Genomic DNA, 26,435 nt, shown 5'->3' with positions numbered 1-26,435 from the left:
GTCTTATCTCTGGACAAATATAATAGTATCCCATGGTTGGCCTATTTAGGGAAAACATTTACAGACCTGGGTTGCCGGTAACTTTTTTCATCCCCAGATAAAATTAGGGTACAGGATATAGCCTTCATTAAAAAGTTATTCAAGGATAGGCAGGAAGCACAGCGGGAGGAATATGAACTGTTGAAACCAGCGGTAAGGGCCCATAGCCTTCTGGTTAGCTCATCCTCACTCGCCCCCTATCTGAGCTTTGTCACATTCCCTTATCACAGGTTTTTATTAATAAAGTTTAGATTTAATTTGCTACATTTTTATTTGGGTTCTTCTAAGAGCTGGCAGAAGCCTGATCTGGCCCCTCCGTGCAGCTGCGATAATTTCTCGGTACAGGACACTCTGCACTTTGTCATGTTTTGTAGTTTGTATCACGAGCAGAGAAAGAAACATTTGCTCCCTATTTTGAAAGAAGCGGGCTTCACGCAGGTGCGACCGGCTTTGCTCTTTTTACAACTTTCACCTAATCCACGTATTACTTTTTGCATGGCAAATTTTTTGGTAGCTGCCTAAGGGCGAAATCCGTTGGCCAAAACTCGCCTTAAAATTAATGGCTTTTTATCATGCATTATTAATATGAAATGTAAAACCTTTTTAATTATGTAGATAACTTTTTAACTCCAAATGCCTAGATGGTTTGCCTCTAGGAAAATGTAGGTTGAAGTGTTGTATGTAAATGTAATTGTCTTTGTTTTCATTGTTTGTTCTTTGTATGACTTGTAAAAAGTCGAATAAAGATATTCTAATAAGAATCGGAAGATCATAAAAAGAGACGGCATTCCATGTGACACCATCAGTAAGGTAAGAGTCCATGCGACGATGGACATCTTGTGCTGTTCAAAGTGTACCCTTGATTATAGTCCTAAGCTTTACTTTTCTTTTCTTTGCTCTTATATGGCCATGTTTACATTTCCAACTCTAAGCAGGTGACTATCTTTTCTGCAGCCTCTTCTCTAGATGCAGAGATTAGCATGGCCTGTAAGTCATATATTGCTTTGATGGCATTTTGATGGATCCAAAAGCAGAGGTGGCAAAGCAGGTGTTCTACTAGCTTGGTTAGGGCATGGACCTCCTGGTGCATTTGACAATGGGTTGGAAATGTTAATGTTGGCAAATCGGGAATTTTGCCTAAACCTCATCAGTGTCACTGACTTCATCCAAACCTTTCTGTAATTTTACAGGCATCCAGGATATTCAAAGATGACATTTCAATATGGGGCATTTAGTGACCTTGGAAGCAAACCAAAAGATTGTCTGTCATGCAATGTAGAATATTGTTATGATTTCCCCTGATGCAACATCACTGTTCAGCTGATTCCACTTTGGAATATTTTCCTGCCATAGCCATGAAAACACTGTGCTGTTATCAACACTCCTTGGCTGCCAACACACCATAAGGGTGCCCTGCCTCTTTCAGGGAGGACATAGCAAATTCATTAAATTACTAGGTTACCCGTTGCGTGTTGCTGGTATCTCAGGAGAAAGGAAATGTAAGGAAACTTGTTATGATAACATTCAATTTACATTGTGTAATTTTTATTGAAACATATTCATTTTTATATGGAAAACATTTTAAAGTGATGTTTTAATTCTGTTTATTTATTTGAGCGCTTGTGGATACACAGTATTTTTTGTTTTACCGTCTGGTGCATACACAAATAAATCAGAAGGTTTTCCGACGCGTGAGCTGGCCACATACAGTTGTCCATGTGAGAAGCACGGATTCTCCGAATCTAGTCCACACACTTGCAGCGATTGTCCTTGTGCTTTGTTGATGGTCATTGCAAAAGCGAGTCGCACCGGAAACTGTAAACGTTCAGTATTGGAAAGATTATGAGGGCATTGGGGAGCAGGGGGCCGATATTTAACAAATTTCTTTTTTTTCTTGCCAGAAACTTTCGCGGCAGTGTACTCAACAACTTCCCAAAGTTTCATGCCGATCGGATGAATGGTGTAATAATGCATAAAGGACAAACAGACAGACATACATTTGTTTTTATATATATAGATAGATGTGGTGACGGGGGTAATGGCAATATCCCTTTTCAAAGTGATGACCAGGACAATGGACTTTATATTTGGGATTTACAAAATTCAAGAGAGGGATACAAGTCCCCCCCCCCCCCATGGTAAGTGAGCCTATATTTAGTTTGGGACAGTTTACACTGTTTGTTTTCTGGAGCTGCAGTTAGTGCCTATGTATATTTATGGTCCATGTGCATTTGGTATAGTTACTTGAAAAAAAGGCACACTTCAGTAATTACAATAACTTATAACTGTGTCTCCTAGTTCCCAAGAACTTGTTCATCATGTAAAGTTTAACCAAGTGTTGTTTTAAAATCCACATCCCCATCCACTGCTCCTCTTTACTATGATGATATTACTTGAATTGTTAGATTTTGCCCCATTTCTAATTCTGGGAGCTCGCTTACCCGCATCGAGAGAGTCAAGGAGGTATGAGATGAGGTGTCAACAGAGAAGCACGCTTTGCCCTCCTGGTCTGTTGTGTAGTTGAATTTGGTGTCTCCTTTGCCCACAGAAAGGATCACTGTCTCGTTGGCCAATGGGGCCCCAGTAGAGTCCTCCAACAAGAGCTGTGAAAAAAGAAATGTTTATAGGGTTGCCTTCCAGCAGCAAGAACATTATTGGCTGAACGGAGAATGTTTTAGTATCATCACTTCCTGTTGTGGTAACATGTACTAGTCAAAAGAAATGGACAAAGTTGCGTTGCATCCTCATTTTCTGACACCCCATCACGTACTATAATAATTACACCTTCTTGAAATTAGTAATACTGAAAAACTTGGGACTCATTGTCTGCATAATGATGGAGGCAAATGAGGGTACCCGATCTTTTGGTGAGTAGTAACATTCTTAGAGAGACACGAGGAACCCTCAGTCATTCAAGTGTCTGTTCTGTGGTATTCACCTGTTACAACGCAATTTTTACAACGCACTACCACTACAACGCAGGCATTACAACGCATACCATTACAACGCATTGCGCTGGGGGGCGCTCTAGGATAAGAGGTAAGTTTAATTTACTATCCAACACCTTCCCTAGGGTCTACGGGGACTGGAGTTAGAATAGTAAATTATACTTACCACTATCCAGCACCCCAAAGCGCTATGCGTTGTAACGGTATGCGTTGTGAATACCGCGTTGTAATGGTATGCGGAGTAAAAGTATGCGTTGTAACGTCATACATCCCTGTTCTGTATATGTTCTAACCACACTTTTCAACATGGTCATGGAGAGAGAGCCATTGGGTCTATCCATGTTACATTGGGTCACATGTACAGAATGACAGACATAAAGGTCCATCAGCTCTATCCCCATTACACTGTCTAAAGAGACAGACTAATGCCAGACACAGATGGCTCAAGGTCCAACAGATGTACCCTCACTACAGTGTCTAACGAGACAGACTGATGGAGAGACAAAGGTAACTCAACGTTCTTCAGATCTATCACCCGCACACTGTCAAGAAGGCACAGACTAATGGAGCACAGATGCAATGCAAGGTTGACTGAGAATATTTCAATCTTATTTTGGAATAGAGACAGAGTAATATAGGGAAACACGACCACTATTCCAATTGCACTCTAACAGAGACTAAATGAGATACAGCTACAAATCCAGGTTGACAATGTATTTCACTATCCTACTATCTACCAAAAACATACTAATAGAGAGAAAGATGCAACTCAAGATCCATCAGATTTGTCCCATCACACTTTGCCTAATAGAGGCTGACTAATGGAGAGATATACATGATGCAGAAGGTACTCATAATGTAAGAACGAAATTCTGACCATGTGTGAGAACGATATACTTTATATGCTTTATTGAGTTTCTACCTCTCCCTTGAATTGTGTTCTGGCACATAAAAATATAGTCCATTACATCTGTTCTCTTTAATGATTTAAGGCCTAGATGTAGGTAATAGCAAATTACCGAATGGTAAATACCGAATTTTACCGATTCGGTATTTACTATTCGGTAATTGCTATGTAGGTAAAATATTCGGTAAAAATACCGAATCGGTAAGATTCGGTAATTATCGAATCAGTATTTGCCATTGATTCCGATGGGCCTTGAAGCCCATAGGATTCGATAGCAAATACCGAATCAGTAATTACCGAATCGGTAAAAATTACCGATTTTACAAGGGGGACAGGGTGTCACTTTGACACCCTGTTGCACTCCTGTTATTGGCTTGTGTGCCATGTGACACACATACATGCCCTTAGGGCATGTCTGTGTGCCACATGGCACAGGTGTACATGCACAGATGTGCATGTACACTGGAATTCGTTATTTATCATGTAATAGTATTACATGGTAAATAACAAATCGGTAATGGCCTGTGGCACTGTTTCCAGTGCCACCTACATCTGTATTTACCGATTTGGTAAATTTACCGATTCGGTATTTTACAGAATCAGTAAATTTACCGAATCGGTAAATATACCGATTCTGTAAATTAAATGCCACCTGCATGTCAATTCCAAAATACCGGTCGGTAACGGCCGAATTCGGCCGTTACCGACCAGTAATTGGCGACCTATATCGGGCCCATAGTGCACAAGGAAGAGATTCAAGGTCCATTGTGTAGAGCATTGCTACATTATAAGGCAAAGCAAATGAAATAAGTCACATCATATTGTACTCATCTTTACATATGTAACATTGAAACAGAAGGTACCTTAGGTCCCTGTCCCTTCTCTCACAAAGTATTGGAAAGACCAAAGTAATTAATGGATCATCAAATGTGGTCCCACTCAAGCTCCAATTAATACTGAGGGGACACATAGTCAACCAAGTATACCCAATCCACATGCTGAAGTTAGAAGAACCTCATAATTTGACCATTTTGTTCTTGCAACATACCATGCAGCACAAAGAGATGGGACTTTAGAACTTTCTTGTATGTCAAGATCTCCTGGGATAAGTACCCTCCTTTCAGAAAGTGTTGAGAGGGTGGTAGAGTCAGACACTGATAATAGTCATCAGTGGCCACCTGTATAGTGCAGAAGAGACAGAAGTGCATCCTGGACAGTCAAGCCTGTCCCAACTCCATTATGTACCATAGGAACAGGAAAGATGTATACATGAACTAGTTAGATTGTTTACAGTTTTCATTTATATCATGATGGCAGAGACAGAAGAGACTCATGGTCCTGCAGAGGCAGAAGAGCCTCAAGGCCATCTAACTATCTGGCACGCCATTCCACATTACCACTGACAAAATACTGATGACCAAAATATCACCAAGTTAAGTATGTATAGGTAAGGATACATTTACTATAGCCTTATTGCCCGCCGTAGCAGGCTTTTCCTGCTATTAAAGGCCCGCTGCAGCGTTAAAGGTCCGAGCCGAAGGCGAGGGACTTAAACAAGGCAGCAGGACTTTAAAAGCTGGTATAGCCCTGCTACATAGGGCTATAAGGCTATTAGAACGTTCTGCCACTAGAGGGCAGAATGTTCTAACAAATAATACAAAGTCTTCAGGGAGCGCCAGGGGATTGAAATCCCCTCGGGCTCAATAAAGCCTTTGTTCACTGCCAGAGCTGTGAACAAAAAAACATTGGAATGTTCGAGCTCCGAGCTTATACCAGCCATTATAAGCCTGGAGCACTCCATTGTTGTCAATGGAGCTACCAACATTCCAATGTTCTAATATAGCCTTGTAGCCCGCCGTAGCGGGCTATACCGGCTAATAAAGGCCCGAGCCAAAGGCGAGGCACTTTAACAAAGCAGCGGGACTTTAATTGCTGGTATAGCACTGCTACGAAGGGCTATAAGGCTATTAGAACATTCTGCCACTAGAGGGCAGAATGTTCTAACAAATAACACAAAGCCTTCAGGGAGCGCAAGGGGATTGAAATCCCATCAGGCTCTCTGAAGCCTTTGTTCACAGCCAGAGCTGTGAACAAAGAAACATTGAAATGTTGGAGCTCCGGGCTTATACCAGCCATTTTAAGCCCTGAGCACTCCATTGTTTTCAATGGAGGTACCAACATTCCAATGTTCTAATATCCTTAACGTCACATCTATATATCGAGTAGATCTATGTATACTAGAATAAATGGATGTAGAGTTATAGATACCTGGATGTGGAGTTAAATATAATAAATACCGTTTTTCACTTTTATGCATGAGTTTATATTTAATATATGTGCCTCAAATATATTGTGTACTTTTGATCTATGTTAATGGATTGTATCATGCTTATGTATTTATGTTTTTAAATTATTGTGCCTGATGTGCTTTTATGGGTATGGTTTTATCTAAAAAAAGAAATGTAAATTGAATTGAATAAATACATCCATACCTATATAAATGTGACTTCTTCATATTTCGACCATCAATATTTTGAAAACAATACCATGGTATCACAATACTTAGCACACATTACCCCTGGTATCATTTGGACTAGAGGACTAAAGTCAAAAGCCAACCTTTTGTACCAAACGTTGTGAACATTGTATTGCATTTATTATGATTTCTACTTGAAAAAGTGATCCCCTGGTCTTGTATCTCCAGTGGGTTTTCCAGGTGTCAACACTGTAGCTTGTATATCTCAAACGATGGAAAAGTAGTTATATAGAAAGAATATATACATAACAGCAACAAAAGTAAAACCAACCTTCTTCAGCCCATGTGGAAGGGTTTCATGCAAGTTAGCATTTAGACCAGGATGCGTACACCTGAGATACCAACCTGTCCATGTAAAGGAAGTCCTAACTTGAAGTATGGGTCGACGTGCAGAAACCTCACTTTTGTAATGGTTGTGCTGATCTTGCTGGAGCCTCCCCCAGAGATCTCAACATCTGGAAGAGAATGAGTAGAGGGAAAGGACAATGGAGAATGGGAACACACATTGGAGAATAGACAATCGACAACTAAGAATGGAAAATAGATAATGGAGAGTGGACAATAAGTGAGGAAGAATGAAGAACAGACAATGGAGAATAGTAATCAAAAATAGACAAATGGAGAATATACAACGGAGAAAAAATAATAATGAGTAAAAAATGGAAAATAGATAATGGACAATAGAGAAAGGGCAATGGACAATGAAGAATGGAGGCTGGACAACAGGGAACAGAGAATGAAATTAGACAGTGGAGAATACAGAATGGACAATGAGAATACAGAATGGAAAACTAAGAATGGAAAATAAACAATTGAAAATGGACAATAAGATTGGACAATGGAGAATAGTGAATGCAAATAGAAAGTGGTGAACAGAGAATGGACAATGGAAAACGGAGAAAGAAGAATGAGAATATACAATGGAAAATAGACACTGGGGAATGAAAAAAGGGCAATGGAGAACAAAGAATGAAGAATGGACAACGGAGATTAGTGAATTAAATAAAAAACCGAGAATACAGAATGGTTAATCGAAAATAGAGAATGGAGAATGAGAATAAACAATGAACTATAGGTAATGTATAATGCAAAATGGACTATAGAGGATTGGCAAGGGAGGAATGGACAATGAGCATACTGAATGACATTAGGCAATAGAGAATATATAATGGAGAATGGGCAATGGTGAATGCTTGTTTGGAAGCGGCCTGGTAATATCCGTCGCTCTCAGTGAGCCCTGCTGGGGTTGGAGGGCACTACATGTATTCAACAGCTGGCAATTCAAATACAAAGAGCATTTTAACTATGATGTCTGCCTGCCGCAGCAAAACACTCCATCAGTGATTTCAACTGTACGTCTAGTGAGGCAGCAGCAGTGGTGTTTACAATATTGATCTGGTTGGTTCTCCAAACTCTACATCATGGTTCCCACCATCTCATCCACCTTTTTGACTGTGGCTCAAAGTCTGTGTCACTGTATAATTCACTTCAGAATAAAGTGTGTATACAATATGGGTTCCTTACTTCATCATATTAGAGACTGTATTGGTATTCATTTTCTTAATGCCAGGTCTGTATTTTTTTCTTTCCAGTAGCAGTATCTTCCTCCTCTCCAAACATGTATATGATAGATGTCAGTTCTACAATATGTTTACACTAACTGTCACTTCCTGCTGTATCCTGTCTGTTACGTTTACACTAACTGTCACTTCCTGCTGTATCCTGTCTGTAAGAAAGGCATAATGAATTTATTTTATCTACTATATAATTATCTACTATATAATTAAGGAAACTAGAACGATTTTTCATCATGCTCAATCTCAGTACTATAAAAACATCAGACAGGCTAGGAAAAATCGCCTTCTGCAACAACTAGAAGAAGCCACTAACTGTCCCAAGGAGCTTTTCAAAATCCTCCAAAACTTTGTTAATCCTGCCGCATGTGAAAGCGCAGAGGAGTTCTCACAGACTTTATGTGACGAGATATCGTCCTTTTTTGAGAGTAAAATTGACACTATATACGAGAAAATAGTGGCTGCCAATAACAGTACGAATGGTGCTAGCAGGATTATACCTTCAAACCTGCCCAAAGACAGTGGAAGTCCCATATCACACTTCCCCCTTATTGAAAGTGCAGATCTCCCTCACCTTATTACCCACATTAAATCAGGGTCTCCAAACGACCTTCTCCCTGCTAAGATGGTTCCTCCTCTTCTCCCTCTCCTGGGCCCCTTCATACAGAATGTCATCAATACATCTCTTACGAAGGGACAAGTCCCAGCAGACTGGAAGAGGGCGGTAGTAAACCCAATACGTAAGAAAGCTGCTTCCCCATGGACCGACCTTTCCAACCTGCGTCCCATTTCACTCTTACCATACATCAGTAAGATAGCTGAGAAGCATGTGAACACCTATCTGTCACAACACCTTGAAGCGACGGAAGGCCTGGACTATTCCCAATCTGGGTTCAGGCCAAACCACAGCACCGAATCTGCCCTCCAAACAGTGACCAATAACATCAGAATGGCACTGGATGGGGGCAATTCTATGATTCTGGTGCTGTTGGATCTCTCCGCCGCTTTCGATACGGTGTCTCACAAAGTGCTTCTTGAGCGACTAAAAGACGTAGGTTTGGAGGGCACGGCATTGGCATGGATGGAAAGCTTTCTGTCAGGACGCTCTCAAGAGGTTAGGCTGGGCTCCCACAAATCCATCCACAGGGAGCTCAATAAGGGAGTGCCACAGGGCTCTTGCTTAAGCCCTACACTTTTCAACGTGTATGTGGCTCCCCTAGCCAACCTAGCAAGATCATTTGGGTTTACACCAGTGTCGTACGCTGACGACACCCAACTCTTCTTTCCCTATAAAGATTTGACACCTGCGATAAAAAAATTCTTCGCAGAGGGAATGAGAGCAATATCTGCTTGGATGTCAGCAAACTGCCTCCAATGCAATATAGGAAAAACGGAGGTCATGTTGTTTGGGCAAGCAACAACACACTGGACACCGGACTGGTGGCCCCTGGAATTAGGCCCCGTTCCTAGCCCTAAAAACACAGTGAGAAATCTAGGAGTGTTAATAGATCAAACACTCACCTACAAGGACCACGTAAACCAGGTGGCAAGCACCTGTTTCCGAGCCATCGGCATGCTAAGGAGAGTGTTTCCCTACCTGCCAGACTGCCATAGAAAAACACTAGTGCAGGCATTAATCATCAGCAGAGTGGATTACTGCAACGGCCTTCTTTTGGGAGCAAATGAAGGGCAGATCAAAAAACTGCAAGTAATCCAAAATACGGCAGCTAGGATAGTCCTCAACGCCCCCCCCCCCAGGACTCCCTCCCTTCCCCTGCTGACCAAACTTCATTGGTTACCAGTGAGGAAACAAGTGCAATTTAAGACCCTATGCACAATTCACAAAAGTGTGATAGGCAAAGGCCCCAAATATCTGGCCAACATCTTCCTGCCTTATGCCCCTGGGCGAACCCTGCGCTCTGTGAACCAATAACTTCTGCAGGTGCCCAGAATAAAAAAGGCCAGACAAGGGGGGCGAGCCCTGGCCCACCTTGGACCAAAGCTTTGGAACTCTCTGCCTCTTGAGATAAGGACACTGACCAATCATCTGACCTTTCGTAAGGTCTTGAAAACACATCTATTTCCCATTAACTGATCTCTCTCTCTAAATGCACCATTCTCCTCTTCTTTTAACATCTGAGGACTTACTTACTGGCAAAGCGCGGAGATACCCCTCCGGGGGTCTATTCTTGCGCTATAGAAGAATATAAAATAAATAAATAAATAAATAAAAATGGTAACTCTCCCTTTTTCCTCTGACCTTACTGTGTTCAATATGCATCTTTCAATGATGTCAGAGCTGCATTATGTTTATAGTACCTTTCACCCTCTTCTCTTATGTAGGTGTTCTCAATACACTATGAGCTACTTTCATTCATGTCAGTTTTACATTACGTTCACAGTACTTGTCTCCGCTGTTCTTGTTGTGACAAAGTACTATGCATTTGTTTTACTCATGTCAATTTAACAATATGTCTATTGTAACTGACCCTAAGTCCTGTAAAATAGCTGTGTTTAATATTCATCTTTCAATAATGTCTGCATTATGCTTATAGTACTAGTCACTTCCAATACTCCTGGTCTGTTGTGAATACAATATGAACACATTTCATTCATGTCAGTTTGACATTATGTTTACAGTACTTGTCACCGCTATCCTTGTGCGGCAAAGCACTATGCATATATTTTACTTATGTCAATTCTATATTCTGACTATAGTAACTGCCCCATACTCCTCTAACGCAGCTGTATTGAAAATACATCTTTCATTAATGCCATACCTAAAGTATGTTCACATTACCAGTCCCTTTCTCTGTTTCTCTGGTTTGGGCAAATGAACCACATATGACTCACATTAATGTCACTTGTCTATCATGTTTACAGTGTATGTCTCTTAATTCCTTGCGCTAGCTGTGGTGAGTAGACCATTTAAATCTCTCTCTATAGCTAGTTTCACTTTATGTTTACAGCACCTGTCCCTTCCTCTCATCTTTCTGACTATGGTGAATACGCAATGAACACCGTTTGCATTATGTTTAAAGTAGCTGTAACTCCATCCACTCTGCTGAGTGTGGTGAGTGTTCCATCTAAGCCCCCCATTATTGTAAGTTCTACTTTAGGTTTATTGCACCTGTCGCCTCCTCTCGTCTTTCATGTCTGTGGTAAATAAGCCATGTGTATTTTTTACTCCTTCTAGCTTTGCCTTTTGCTTACAATACCTGCCCATCCATCCCCCCTGCAGGCTGTGGTGAGTACTCTCTCTGAATCTCTCATCATTGTCACTTCTACTATATCCTTACTACCACCTGTTTCCTCCTCTCACCTTTCCTAGTAGTGGTAAATAAGCAATGTACAACTTTTATTTATTTTAACTTGACATCATTTTTACAGTGTGTTTCTTTTCACCCTTTGAGCTTGGTTTGGTGAGTACTCTACCTACATCCCCCATTACACTCAGTGCCACTTTATTTTTTACTTCACCTGTCTCCTTTTGTGTTCTGCCCTGGCTGTGGTGAATATGAGGGTGATTATGATGGTGGTGGGACCGCCACCGTCACCCCATTGGTGGCGGTCTCACTGCCATCATCACCGCCCGCAATATTACAATGGCGGGTGGTTCCCTGGCGGTTGAAAAGACCGACCGCCATGCATCCGACCGGCTCCTTGAGCCCACCGGTTCAGCTGAGGACCTGCATTCCCTGACATTGTGGCGGTGCCTACCAGGCATAGGGATTACAATAACCCTCCCTGCCACCTTTCCGTGGCGGTTCATCCACCATGGAAAGGCTGGTGGAAAGGGACAATGGGGACCCATAGCAGGCCCCTCTTTCCCCCTGGCCCTGAGCTGTGCGCACTGAGGAGCACCAATGGTGCCCCCAAACATATCCCTGCATCATGTGGCAGGCACCGCACCGGGATATGTGTGGCGTGTATGGTTTGTCTTGCACCGGGTGCTGCAGAGTGCAGCACCCGCCGCCGCCGCAATGCAAAACATGGGTAGTGCAACCTCCAGGGTGGCATTTGCATTGAAATTTGCCCTATGGGACCATTGCCTTGTAGACAGGTGGTCCCAATATGCGCTACAATGTAATCAGCCCCTAAGTGTTGTACATCTATTGTTCAGTTTTAGCTGTGTACATTATGTTTACAGTGCCTTCCCTTCCTCTCCTCTGCTGGTTGAGGTGAGTAGTCTATTCACAACTGCTATCATTGTCAGTTCTACTTTATGCTTGCTGTACCTGTCCCCTCCTCCACCATGATAGCCGTCACTTGGATTTGATTGGCGTAGCCTGAACGCTTCATCTGGAAGATTTTTGTTGATACCACTTCATGGAAGCATCCTTTGTTATCCACCTGGATGCAGAAAGGATCAAATTATTTTAATACAATGGCATTTTGAAATAAGTCCTAGTCCCTGACCACACTCACAGGGCTTTTCGCAAAGGTAACTTACACTTGGGAGTAATTTATACTTGTAGTTTACATTACACTTTGAATAATTTTACTACTTTTGGCGATTCACAAAATCCAAGTGTAAAGTTACTTGAAAGTATAGAATTACATGTCTCCACTCCAGAGTGTGATTGCTGCCAAAAAAAAGAGACAGTAGTAACCCAGCAACACAGATGGACAACAATGCTGGAGGTAGGGTCTTAAACACCCCCAACTGGTAATAATGTCAAATTAAATTACATTATTGAAAATCAATACAATTATAAATAAATATATATTATTTTTATGGAGTTTTATATAGCGCAAACTTGAACCGAAGGTATCGGGTATCAGAGCGCTTTACAAGAGCACAAGTTGCGGTACATGAGGACACATTAATTTCCATTAGGTATGGGGAGGTTACGTGATTTGTTCAGAATCACAGGATGTTATGCGTCCTTGTCAAGACTCGTACCCGGTGCCCCAGATTTGAGGTTGAACGCCATTGCCATTAGGCCAACTCGTCTCCCGAGATATACGAGAAAGGCGTCCTTCCAAGCGGGTCGGGCCTTCCTGGCGTCTTCACCGCCTCAACATTCCATACGTCAACCATGCTGCAGTTCCAGCATAAAGAAGCCCACAGTTCAGAAAAGTAAGTATCAAAATTTGTTTTTATTCATGGACAGCAGTCAGAGAGTGCAGCATAACGCGTTTCGAGCTTAAAACTTCCTTAATCATATGCAGTCCAGAGGCTCAGTTGTTCTAAACTTAAATATGCTGTGGTAGTAGACAACAAAGGGGGCACCACATGCACCATCGGTTTTAAAGTAACCTTTATCAATGTTATTTGTTTTTTCAAAGTACACGCACTTTGACAACCAGGGTTCATTTAGTAGTTGAACTCCCACGTTTGTTGCATCGTGCAATCATTTTTAAGAGAAGTTCCAACTTTATAACTCAGTTTTCCATACAATCCATAATCGGACTACTTTACCCATAATACTTTGTAATAGTGTTCTCAGTACGATGTGGCATTCCCCTCAATGACAGCATTTTCAATGTTAATATCCTTAATGTTGGGGGAAAAGTTGTTTATCTATACTACTATTATAAAGAGAGAACTTGCACCTTTTGGCAAGGTAATCTCAGGAACCACAGCGCCAATCTACACACCCGATACATCTTTGAAAATGTCAGGGTGTGTAGATGGACATAGGCTATATAAATTTAAATGAAAAAGCAAAATAAAAAAATTAATTTTAAAAAACAAAGTAGTCCCCTGAAAGTAGCGCCGGCCGGGACCTAGCGCTGGCCGTGACGCGACGTGCGTCATGACGAAGGAGGAGCGGCGGCGTCATGGAGGAGAGGCGGCGTCATGGAGGAGCGGCAGGGCGGTGGTGCAGTGGTGCAGTGAGTAGCGGCGGCGACGACATGAAGAGGCGGCGGTGCACTGGTGGCGACAAGAAGAAGAGGAGCGGCAGGTCAGGTATGAAAAGAAAATAGTCGGGGCGGGAGGGAGTCGGGCGGTACTCGGGAGGCTGGAGGCGGGCCGAGGCTGGAGGCGGGGGGCGGGAGGGAGTCGGCGGGTGCACCGCTCGACAACATGCTGCCCCAGCCACCTTCTGGCCCCGGTCTAAAAATGCAACCCCCAGCCCCCTTCTGCCCCAGGCAACGCTGGGGCGGGCTGCTAGTCTTTAATATATATATATATATTCACTGAAAAAACCATAAGTTTCAGGCCTGATATAGTTAGGAATTAGCATTTAAAAAACCTTAGAAATTCACTGAAAAAACGGTAGGTTTTAGGGGTGTTAAAGTTAGCTGGACATTTCACTCGTACAAAACCATTGAAATTCCTCCGATGTAGTTATTTGTACTAACTATAACTCGTGCGTCCGCAACCCACTGCTGATGATGTCACATATTACATCATTCATGACATGGTCAGTGACATCACTGATGACATCTCAAATGACATCACTGTTGACATCACTGATGACATCGTCCAGTGAATGTGGTTTGCTTCGTTATTTAAATATGTATTATATATATATAGCAATTTGCATTGAAGAATGAGTGTATATATAAATATAAATATCTGGATGGAGGATTTAGTAGCAGTGTGACTGACTGTTTACTTGACTAATTTAAAGTGTCTCTCTAAACATAGTGGATAGTGACTAAACTGTGTGAACATCTGTATCACTTTGTCAGTTGTTGTAAAAACAACTTCTCCAGTTGGTTACTAGCTATTTGAAAGTCTATATTACTTATTGATTAGTTAACTGAGTATTTATATGGGAGAGTGAATGTGTATGTGGTTCGGTGGGAGGTGTGTGACTGCCCAAAGATGTGTGAATAGTTGATTTAGTAGGTATATGACGTTAAGACCACATGTTATAACAGTTGTTTGGGTGAGTGAATATCTTTATGGGTGTGGCAATGAGCAAATATCTCTCTTAATGGTACATGTCCAACTAAGTAGAAAAATAATAGGCAATGTATATGTCAGTTCTTGATTATAAATAAGTATACATAAGACTCAGTGATTGTATGTGTGACTGTATGGATAACTGTATACTTGTAATAGTGATTTTATAACACACTAGGTATAATTTACTATCTATATGAATAGATAAAGTGGTGTTTGTATAAGTGTATAGCTAAGTAAATGTAAGTATGATCCATTGTTTACATAAGTGAATAGAATGACTTTATAAGTGAATACGATGTGTGCTGGTGTGTAATGTCGATATAGGTGTATAAGTATATTTGATAGTGTTCTATTGATCATTGACTGCATGTATGAGTGAATCTGTAGGTAAGTGATTAGATGTGTGTATAGATCTAGGAATCACTGAGTGGGTTTTTAGAAACTTGTATTGGTGTGTCAATGGATTCAAATATGGTACTCTGTATTTTACTGTGAGTGATGAAAGGTTATACTAGTGTATGATGAGGTGTATCGTCACATGGATGATGTCATCAGTGATGTTATCGGTGATGTCATTTGAGATGTCATCAGTGATGTCACTGACCATGTCATGAATGATGTAATATGTGACATCATCAGCAGTGGATTGCGGGCGCGCAAGATATAGTTAGTACAACTAACTATATTGGAGGAATTTCAATGGTTTTTACCAGTGAAATGTCCAGCTAACTATAACACCCCTAAAACCTACAGTTTTTTCAGTGAATTTCTAAGGTTTTTTAAATGCTAATTCCTAACTATATCAGGCCTGAAACCTATGGTTTTTTCAGTGAATTTCAAAGGTTTTTTAAATGCTAATTCCTAACTATATCAGGCCTGAAACCTTTGTTTTTTTCAGTGACTTTTGAAGGTTTTGTAAATGACAATTTTTAAATGTATTACTTGTTATATTTTTTGATACTGATTTACTACATTTTTTAAACTATGTAGTAGTAGCCCAGTATGCCCCCTAGCGCATACTGGAGGTTTCTGGTGGGCTACTTGGCCCCCAGGGACCCCTAGTATTCAAGGGAAATTATTTCCCCCTCTGAAAATGCGCCAGGGGGCGCGTTTGCAGATTGGTGCCTTAATGGTTTTTTTGGGCATCGGCAGGGTACGCGTACCCTGCGCATATCCAGGTATTTTTTGTTTTGGGGCCTTGGGGTCCTTGTGGGACCCCCTGAGCAGGCCTAGGGGGTCAGGAACCTCCAGTATACGCCAGGGGGCTGCCTTGCAGAGAGGTGTAAAAAGGGGCGTGGCCTCTTTACACGTCTCTGAAAGGCAGCCCCCTGGCGCATTTGCAGAGGGGGAACTAATTCCCCTTGAATACTGGGGGTCCCTGGGGACCAACTAGCCCACCAGGAACCTCCAGTATGCGCCAGGGGGCTGCATTGCAGAGAGGTGTAAAAAGGGGCGTGTCCTCTTTACACGTCTCTGCAAGGCAGCCCCCTGGCGCATACTGGAGGTTGTTGGTGGGCTACTATGACAGGCCTGAGACATTTCTAAAGGGCTACCTAAGTGGGTGGTACAAGGAGTGCTGCAGGCCCACTAGTATCATTTAATTTACAGGCCTTGTATACGGGTGATGCCACTTTACTAGAGACTTACAAATAAATGAAATATGCCACCTGGTGTAAGCTAACTTTACCATGTTTAAAGGATGGAGCACAAGCCTTTTAGCACTGGTCAGCAGTGGTAAACTGCATAGAGTCCCAAGGCAAACAAAACAAGAACTGCAAAAATGGGAAGATGAAGGCCAAAGTTTGGGGGTAGGCTACCTTAGGGCTGACAGGTCTAACATTGACCTTCCAAAGTGTTTGCACCTCTGGAAGACAGAGACAAAGTGCACTGGTACCTTGGCAAAGATGCAATGTTAGTGGGCAAGTTTTCCAGGTTTGCTCAATTTAGTGTTTTTTGGATCAAGGCTCGGACCATCAGCAGAATCTTGGAACCAGAATACACAGCCTCCTGGAGTTCATCTCACCGGAGGCTTCCTACTTTGCCTGGCTGGCAAACTCATTTCATAAAAGTAAAAAAGTCAGATGGTACGGGGCAGATTCACAAGCCCCTTGCACTGCTTTTACGGTGCCATTGCGTCACTTTTGTGATGCAGCGGCGGTGCAAAAGAAGCGCCATGGTGCGGGGTATTTACAACGTGACGCATCTCCCAGATGCGTCACGTTGTAAAGCCCTGCGCCAGAAGAGGCGTACCATCGCAGGGGGAGGCGTTCCGTTGCAGGAACGCCTCCCAAAAGTGGCTGAGTGAAATCTACAAGATTTCACTCAGTCACTTTTGGGCCCATGCTGCTTCAAAACCCTGCGCCTGCTTGAAGCAGGTGTATTGAAGCAGGCGTAAGGATTGACGCAGCATTGTGCCGCTTTTGCCTCATGGTGCGCCGCATTGCATCAAGGGTGGCGGAGCTGCGGCGCACAATTACTGGCGCATCCCTGCTGATATGCAGAGATGCGCCAGTAATTGTAAATCTGCCCCCAAGTCTTTTGGTTGAGGCTAGCTGCTAGCATTACCCAACTTCGCTCAATAGCCGGCTGATGTCTTTAGTTTTTAGTTGTCATTATTTTCTTTCACCTTTAACCACCCTTCTGTTGACACTTGCGCTGTTGTTCAATGTTGCAGTTGAAGGGATCCACCAGAGTTTATCACCATGGAAGAAAGTGGTTTTGATGTTGCTCTGGGCATCCCCCGGCATGTTTTAAGTCATGGTTTCTTTCAGCCACAACTTGGGGGTCTTTTATGGCTTCATGTAACCGAACAGCATGCACTTTTGCACTACACGCTTTCCCAGGGCCGGCTTTAGCCGTGTTAGCGCCCGATGCGACAATCATTTTTGGCGCCCCCCACATCCCATGACTGCCTCCTCGGATTCTCTCACTACCCCCGGGCAAAAGAGTCCCTCGTCACTCCGATTATAGGGTATTGCTAAGCACAGCTCCCCCCTGAGTTTGCGCCCCCTCCACCAGTCAGAACCCAGTGCGGCTGCACCAGTCGCAGTGCCCTAAAGCTGGCCCTTTGGTTCCCCCAAACATAAGAGAAAGCACACCCCACTTACACTTTGTTTCATAGGAGGCCCTTTACTTTTTCTGTCCTCTGTTTTTTTGGGAAATTGTGGTGGAGGAGTAGAAAGCATAATGTATCTGACTAACTCACAGAAAGTACACCTATTGATCAGGGGTCTACATCAAAAGGAACTTTTCTAACAGGAAGTAATATTTCTCTCTCATATTAGAAATGGTGGTAATGTTCTACTGGGTCGTTTTTGGAGATGTCAACACAAATCATTACATCAGGGAGCAGGTGGGTATTCTCTGTGCATTGAAAGGCTTTGATCGCCCCTTGCAGGACAGTCACTTGGGGGCATATTATCAAGGGCTTTAGCTCCGCTTTTTTGGCTTTCAAGCCAAAGAAGCGGAGATAAAAATTTCGCCCTATCACCAACAGGGTGCTAACATGCAAAATCGCATGTTAGCACCCTTTTTCACTACGCTTCCCTTTGCATCTCATTAGAGATGCAAAGGGAAGCGTAGTGAAAAAGGGCCTTCCAGAGCAAAATAATAGGGAAAATGTCGCAAAACGACATTTCTCCTATTATCAAGCTTCAGGCTAACCCTGTTAGAGACAAAAAAAAGCAGCACTAACTGCGGTTAACGCTGCTTTTTTACGTCTGCTAATTTTCAGACTTAGACATGTAATCCAATGGGAGGTGGATTACACGGTTAAGCCCACCATGGGCTATCAACAAGGATATCCCTGTAGTTGTATTGCTGCATAAACAGCTATAACCTCCCAAAATGCCGCTATCGCTGAATTTTTTATCGCATAGGCGGTTAGCGTTGTTAATAACGCGATAACCAGGCGATATTATCCAGTGATAGCGGCCGTTAAAAAAACGGCCTTAGTGTTAATTTTCCTTGCTCCTTGTTAATATGCCCCTTGATTTTTTGCATCAGGAGACACATTGTTCGGTTTGTTTACTCTATTGCCTTTTTGAGTGTGTTTTATGGCATGTGGTTTTTTATCCTTCTATTATTTCTTTGGCCCCATCTTCTTCTTGCACAATATCTATTTTGGCACCATTACTCAGTGTGTCTTCTCTGTCCATCCAGACGCACTGGCAGACAGCTGTGAGGCAGCTGAGGAAGGTCACCCCTATCATCCCTCTTCCAAAAGAAAAGACAAGAGAAGTATTAACAATCTTTTAATATTTTAATGTTTCACAATAATGGAATTCTATTAACAGATGCATATTTTATTCATTTCTATCATTGCTGGTTAGTTATTTGGGATAACTTCATAACTCCTGACCACCATTACTAATTTGTGTTGATCGATGTCCTTTAAGTCATTTAATTTTACTTTTTTAACCTAAACTTTTATCGAACTTTTAACCCATTCAATTCTCACTTTTAATATTACTTGACAAGCTAGAGGCTCTCAAAGATCCTTATGGTTTGCCAGTAGTTGGCTTTGATGTTTTTCTCAATAAGGGAGAAACAACTGCCACACAGCAATAGCCTCAACATACATGCGGTATGCGTTGAAAAGATGGATATCGTTTGTAATGGTGCCACCCTTTAATTTGATGTACTTTGCAAAAAGAGTGTGCTGGCCCACATCAAATGAGTCTTGCCTTGAACACACATTATTCAAAGCACAGCATCACAAATAGAAGTGTAGGGGCAGATTTACAAGCCCTGTGCGCCACTTTTACGTCATTTTTCCCATGTTAAAAATGACGCAAAAGTGTCGCAAGGAGCTTGTAAACTTGCCCCGTAGTACCTGATTCTAAGGTGTGTCCCACTGTTGCATTTGCTATGTGTTTTTCAATAGTTTTCTTTCTTCAGTGTGGGTACTTGCCTTTTTGCCGTGCCCTTTCTTTCGTTTTGAGTTCCCTCTCTCTACCCCCGGTTCAACCCTACCCCTTGCTTTGTATTCAATAGTCATGTTTGATCATGTGAATACATTTTCTTGAGTCATACTCTGAACTCTTTGGGCCCGATTCACAGAACTATCTTAAGACAAAATCCTAAACTTACTACTTTTGGTATTCACGGAAGTTAGGATGTTGTCTTAAGACAGACTTAAGTTAGGATTCTGTCTTACGTCTGTCTTAAGTTTGTCTTAAAACAGATTTAAGACAAAATCCTAACTTCAGTGAATACCAAAAGTAGTAAGTTTAGGATTTTGTCTTAAGTTAGTTCTGTGAATCAGCCCCTTTGTGCCAGACTGCGATTGCACCATTTCTCATTGGCTACTCTACCCTCCCAATCCCCCATTGCTTTCTTCACAGACTCAATAAAAGGTCGGCCATTGCGCCTGGTTCCTCGTCTAAACATTGACTTCCATTTTGTTGTGATGGACATTAGTTCTCCTAGTTTTAAGAATGGATGAATTTAGACATCCAAAAATTGAATTACATCCAAACTTTAAGGATGGATCTTTTCAAAAGTAGCATAAGTTATTGGGGCACCCTTTCTTCTCGCAATCCTACTCACCTCTCGCGAGAACTCCTCACACACAGCTTCTGACTCTTTGCCATAGCAGTTGCTGTAATTTTGTCGGTACTTCCGGCAAACACTGACTTTCAGGATACCAGAGACTGGCTTCCCATAGGTATACCTACCAGAAAGAGCAGCACAAACAAAATTTGATTAAAGATACAAAGGCAAATCTGGAAATAAACAGCAAGTAACAACACCCTCCTTTTTAGGTCTGGCTCCATAAAGCTTTAGCCTTGGTAGACATCATGGCATCCCAACAAACACCAACATCAGATGGATTAGCTGCTTCTATCCTAAGGTCCCCTCTTTTGCACAAAGATTTTTCCAGATAAGCATTGCCAGACTCATTGGGTTTTGATGGGCTAAAATGTGCAGGCACAGACATGTGCCTGTGCATGCTTCTGTTTGCAGGCACTAACATATCAAAGCAATGTTTGATGGCTTTGCTTATGCTTGTTCTGTTTTTATTAACAGTGAGTGCTGCAGATAACTGGGAAAAGGGGAGGAATTTTCATTTGGTGGGTAACAGAGTTATTCAGTCTGTCAGGAAATTGGAAAGTGCAGTAGCCATGTTTTAAAATATTATGCAAGCAGAGGATCCAATTTAAAGTGCTGTGTCTGTTCTACAAAATTCTCAAGGGCCTCTCGGCCCCGATCCTCAGGAATCTGTTGATACCCTATGTTCCTGCCCGCCCACTGAGATCCCTGGGTCAGGATCTGGCTGTGGTTCCTAGGTTTAAACTCAGCCGAGCTGGAGGACGTTCTTTCCGTGTTCGGGCTGCTGCCCTGTGGAACTCTCTTCCGTTAGAGATTCGTGCATCTTGCAATCTCTTTTTATTTCGCAGAGCCATTAAGACTCTGCTTTTTCCCTGAGTCTTTTCCTTTTTAGTCCATGGTCCTTTGGTTGTGTTGTGTTGGATTTCTTGTCAAGCGCCAGGACGCTCCTACGCTGGAGCATCTGTGCGCTGAATAAATACTCATAACATAACATCTCTCCCTGTTGCGGGATCGGAACTGACTCATCGCTACCACTGCATCCTGCATCTTCATCGTTGTGAACGCAACCAGGATCAATGTACTTTTGTTCAGCAGACCTAGGTGGGTCCATGCATTCGGCTCATACTCCACCGCAGTTGACCTGAGCATTTGACTTTGGCTCGGTCCAGCATGACCAGGTGTCCCAAATAGGCGCCTATTGCTTCAAAGCGCTATTTACAGATTATTCTTTAAATATTTGTATCTCAAGTTCTGCTTATTTAATTGTTGGTGCTTTATTTGTTACATTAAGTTCTATTTTTCTAACCTGGTAGGAAGGCGCAAATTGTGACTCGCTCTGATTGTTCACAATGATGGAGATGGCAGCCTGAAAGGTAAGCAGACCATCATGCCTTTGATTGTTTTTTAGCAAATGCAGCTGATGATATAAACAGTAAACAGTTCAATAGGAGACACCAGGACAAGATCAGCTGCACCTGCACGTTGCCTGCTTTCCATTCCATTAATAGGAGTTGGCAGGGGTCCCATGGTCTACTGAGTATTCCCCCCAAATGTTTACCTCATTTCAGAAAGACAAAGGAGTCCAAAAGGAAACCTGCTTTATTTGTTCAATCAATTACCACCCCAACTTGGGAGTCTGTAACTTTTCAGTGGTTTGTGACAGGAAATATGGTTTGAAACCATTGACTCATCTGGTAACAATTTAGTATTTGGAAGGGATGCAGGAAGCACACACGTTCCAAGTAGCACATGGGCATTACATTCCTACTCCTACAATGCATTGAACATAGCTAAAACCTTTTGCGATTGCTAACTGTGAATGGGAGTGTTTGCAGACACAAAAAGCTTCATACATCTGGCCCACAGTACTTGGCCATCAGACTCTAGTCAGAAGGTGTCAAATCTGTAAGGAGGAGTATTTTTGTTATTTTAGAAAAGACAATCTTTAAGCTGTTGGAATAGCTGTTAGCGTGTTATCGAACACACAGTGTTAAACCTCTCTTCTGGTGATGGTCCCTCTCTACAGATATGTCAATTACTCAGGGCTCGAGTCGCGGGTACAAGCAGGTACATGGTGTCCCCCCACGCTTTTCACAGGGTGGACGCCGTTCCCCCTGCCAATAAGTTGGGCCCCACAGAAATATGCTGAACTTGTCCCGGTGTAATTTTCAGACACCGGGACACGTTCAGCAGCGCCTGCACGTTGCCTGCTTTCCATTCCCAGCAGCAACGCGCAGGCAGCGAGGGAGCCTTTTTGTCACCTCCAGCTGGGCCGAAGTTAAGGGGCCATCCGGCCTCCTTTTGTTTGTCTATGCTGACTGGGGCTGCCTCGAACCTTACATTTAAATGTAAATGCCACAGAGGAAAACAAAGGCCCACAGCTTGCCTTCTCTTCACAGGTACTTAGGAGAGGCATGCTTTTGCCTTTGTTCAGCCCCTGTATATAAGAGATGCATGCACTGTAAGACTGTCAGATGGGTTGGTCTGTCCCATTTTTTACACAAATAATTTAAAAAGCGCCATTTTATTTCTTTTATAGCACAACGTCGTGATGTCATGTGGTCATTTGCATATTGTCTTACTTGGTCAGTCCCCCCACTTCTTTTCATAGGACTTGTGCCCTGCAATTACTCAAAGGGCACGAGGACTCCACACAATGCAGCCAATACTTCTTATATATTCATAGGAAAGCTAACATATGAATGTAGGGATAAAGCTGAATCTCCTCTCACATCTAGATGGCAGCCAAAACATAGAAAGACTGCATGGAGACTGATCCCCCATTTCCTTGTGGTGATCTTGTTATAGAGAGGCCAGGGACAGACTGAGAGTAGTGAATAAAACCTGCTCTCACTTCTTAGAAGTACTTCGTTTGAAGATGGTCGAAGACTTTGGGCATGGGAAATTCCCCATCTATCCTCCAAATGTTACTCTCCATAGAGAAACAAGAGTTGAATAGGTATGGGGACCAAAATTCTTCCATCGTCCTAAGTATGGAAAACCTTGAAGAGAAGCAAGGGACTCAATAAGTATGTGTTGAACTTAGCCCTCTCTGCAGGGTCATTCCCAAACTTTTTGAGTTCAACCTCATGTTTTCTGAACCCGTTTCTGCTGGCTTTTAGGACCATACGCACTTTATCACTGCTAACCAATGCTAAAGTGCTTGTGCTCTGCTCTTTAAACATGGTGAATTTGTTCTTCATCCACTTGGCACATTTAATTTACTTGGAGAGTGTGGCTCAATGGTTAGAGCGGCAGACCTTGATGCAGAGCACTGGCCAGGGACCAGGGTTCAATTCCCACCTCGGCGGGATTGGGCTTAAATTCCTCTGACCGGATATTCTCGCCTCAGTGCTGAATCTAATTATGGGCCCCACACTGCAACTCTGGGCAATAGCTTGCTTAGTGTGCACAACGGCCCCCGATACACAAGGGATGCCTGGTTTCACCATGGGATGCCCAGGAGTGGACACCTCACAAGGAAAAGCCAGGAGGGGTTCCCTTGTGGTAGGAGTACAAGCGCCGGGATGCTTACGGGTTACTGTTCGCGCTATACAAATACAACACATTTACATTTGCTTGTAATGTCCTAGTGGAATGGTACTACATGTACATAGGGCCTGTACATTAAATGCTACTTTTGGGCCTGCAGCACTTATTGTGCCACCCACTTAAAACGCATTTTAAAACGTCTCATGCCTGCATTACAGCCTTTGTGTGCCATTCTAGACTGTCATTTCGACCTGGCTAATAAACCTTTTGTGAGTTCTAAACCTTTCTTTTTAATACCTATAAGTCACCCCTAGGATTTGTCTTAAAATGCTGATAGAGCAGAGTGCAGTGTATCTAAAAGTTGGGCATGTACTTTTGGCTTTTACATGGCCTGGTAGTGAAAATCTCTTAAATGCATTTTTCGCTTCTGCAAGTTCAACCTCTCCCATAGGGTAACAATAGGTTACCTTAACCCCTTCCATGCTGGTGACGAACCCCAGCCGTCATGCACTACGGTGCTCGTGTGCTGATGACGGCTGGGGTTCGTCATGGCCCGCCCGTGTTCGGCCGGCGGCCGCACACGGGGAAAATCGCGGCCGCATCGAAGGGGTTAATACATTTAGTCAGTGAAAACTTTCAATCGGGGGCAAGTTGGAAAGTTGAGTTTGGTATCTAAGGAATTCTAATTTAAAACCCTCTTTAATGTTAAAGTTGAATTTAACTCACAATTCTGAAAATGTCACTTTCAGGAAATTGGCATTTTCTTGTCCCAACTATTTGGTGTCTGCAGCCTGTGTCCTGGGTCACATGGCTAGGCGTAGCTGGCCGTTGGTCTTTGTGTAGTGCTCCCAGACAGTGAGACAAAGGGGGGAAAACGTGGTGGGATAATGGGCCATCTCTGAATTGATATGGGGTGGAACTGTCACCTACCACACTGCACATTACAAAGACGTAGCCTCAGCACACTTGCAAAGGGCTTCACCCTAGTTGTTTGTGCCCCCAGACAAGCAAGTGCCAGGGCAAGAAATTCTAGACAGCTCTGTAGGGGGGGGGACTCTAAAAGCTTCTCCCACTTCAAAGTGGGCACAAGGTATAACTATGACCCTCAGATCCACTATTCAGTACACTCCTGTATCTGTGGAGACTACAGAAGAAGGATACCTTGCTGTCCTGCTGCTTCATGCCTGCCCTGCTTGTTGAGAAGGGAAACTGGACCTGCACTTTTCATCCTAGGCTGAAGTGACTACAAGGCTGAGCTGACTGACCTCCTGTTAGAGCTACAGGGACATAGCAAGCTCTAAGGACCTCCCAGCATCTGCCGAGTTGATGTGTAGCCTGCCCAAGGAACTGGATCTGCCTAAACCCTGCTGACTTCTGCTGGGATGCGATCCTGATCCCCAAGAGGTGTCCCTCTGGTCCTGGACCCTTGGTGTTGCATCAGTTGAACTCCTCCTGAAAGAAAAGGAGTAATGCTGAAGTTTTAGGCTCTTCGCGTCCACACACGGGACTGCTCGTGCCAAGATCTTGACGCCCGACAGCGTGAAGATCCAGTGAACCCGACTCTTATGTCTGCAGTGATTGCCAGCAACGACTGGCAATGTGAGACTTGCACTTCATACTACAACATTGACAATTCGTGGTGACCGTAAAAGAGAATCTCCAGCAACGGCCATCAGCAACACTCAACAGGATGTTTGCACTACAGCAACGATCGTCCCACGACACCATGCCTGCTCTTCGCGCTACAGTTATGAACATCCGCAAGGCTCTCTCTGCTCCTCGTGGCCCTCTCCCCTGCGAACTGAACTCTTTGCACTGGACTTGAAAAGGTAACTTTTTCAGTGGGATTTACTTTATCCCTGTTTCTGGCCTGCACTCTATTGCAGTCACCCTGAACTTGTGACTTTCACCCGGTTTCGCACGATCAGATAACCTTGAGTGGCGCTTTGAGGTTTTAGGCACTATACTTATCTTAAATCTTTGGAATTTCATATCTGTGGTTCCTTAGATTGCATTTTTGTAGTTTTAGTGTCGAGTAATGTATTAAAATGTACTCTATGTTTCTAAATTGTTGTGGGATTCTTCTTGTATTGTATTTTTACTTTATTACTTTTTGTATGCTGCATAAATACTTTACACTCTAAGTTAAGCCTGACTGCTTTTGTGCCAAGCTACCAGAGGGTTGAGCACAGGTTAATTTGTAGTTTGCTTGTGTTTCACCCTGACAAAAATTTTGATTGCTGTTTCAGTAGTGTTTCACCCCCTCATTCAGTAACCCAACTTCTTATAGTGTTGAAATAAAGTTGCTTTCTAACCTCTATTGGTGATCTCTTCAGAGACAATTGGTGTATGGCATGGCCATGAAAAGCCAAGGTCTCCCTAAGATCCTACAGGTGATCCATCTGAAGAGAGCACTCTCATCACCTGTCCAGTTCAGTCATTAAGCAGTGATGAAGCTCACTGTTCTCAGTCTACACTGTATTCAGTCTGTGAATAAGGAAGCTCACTGGCCGAGGTTTGA

The 26,435-nt window shown here is 42.9% G+C and overlaps 1 protein-coding gene across 2 annotated transcripts in view; it reads right to left on the bottom strand.

The window, feature by feature from the left end:
• LOC147706549 (alpha-2-macroglobulin-like) overlaps window positions 1-26,435 on the bottom strand; it is a 163,197-nt gene that overhangs the window by 80,139 nt on the left and 56,623 nt on the right. For both annotated transcript variants that reach the window (XM_086933016.1, XM_086933014.1), the window contains 4 exons: window positions 20,420-20,543; window positions 12,243-12,357; window positions 6,776-6,885; window positions 2,481-2,642 (listed from right to left, as the gene is read on the bottom strand). In XM_086933016.1, the coding sequence (XP_086789142.1) occupies window positions 2,481-2,642; window positions 6,776-6,885; window positions 12,243-12,357; window positions 20,420-20,543 (511 nt within the window). The remainder of the gene's footprint in view (window positions 1-2,480; window positions 2,643-6,775; window positions 6,886-12,242; window positions 12,358-20,419; window positions 20,544-26,435) is intronic.

Source organism: Lissotriton vulgaris, chromosome 7 (assembly GCF_964263255.1).
Source record: "Lissotriton vulgaris chromosome 7, aLisVul1.2, whole genome shotgun sequence".
Lineage (NCBI taxonomy): Eukaryota > Metazoa > Chordata > Amphibia > Caudata > Salamandridae > Lissotriton > Lissotriton vulgaris.
The sequence above is the reverse complement of the archived record's forward strand: the minus strand, read 5'-3'. Positions and strand labels throughout refer to the sequence as shown.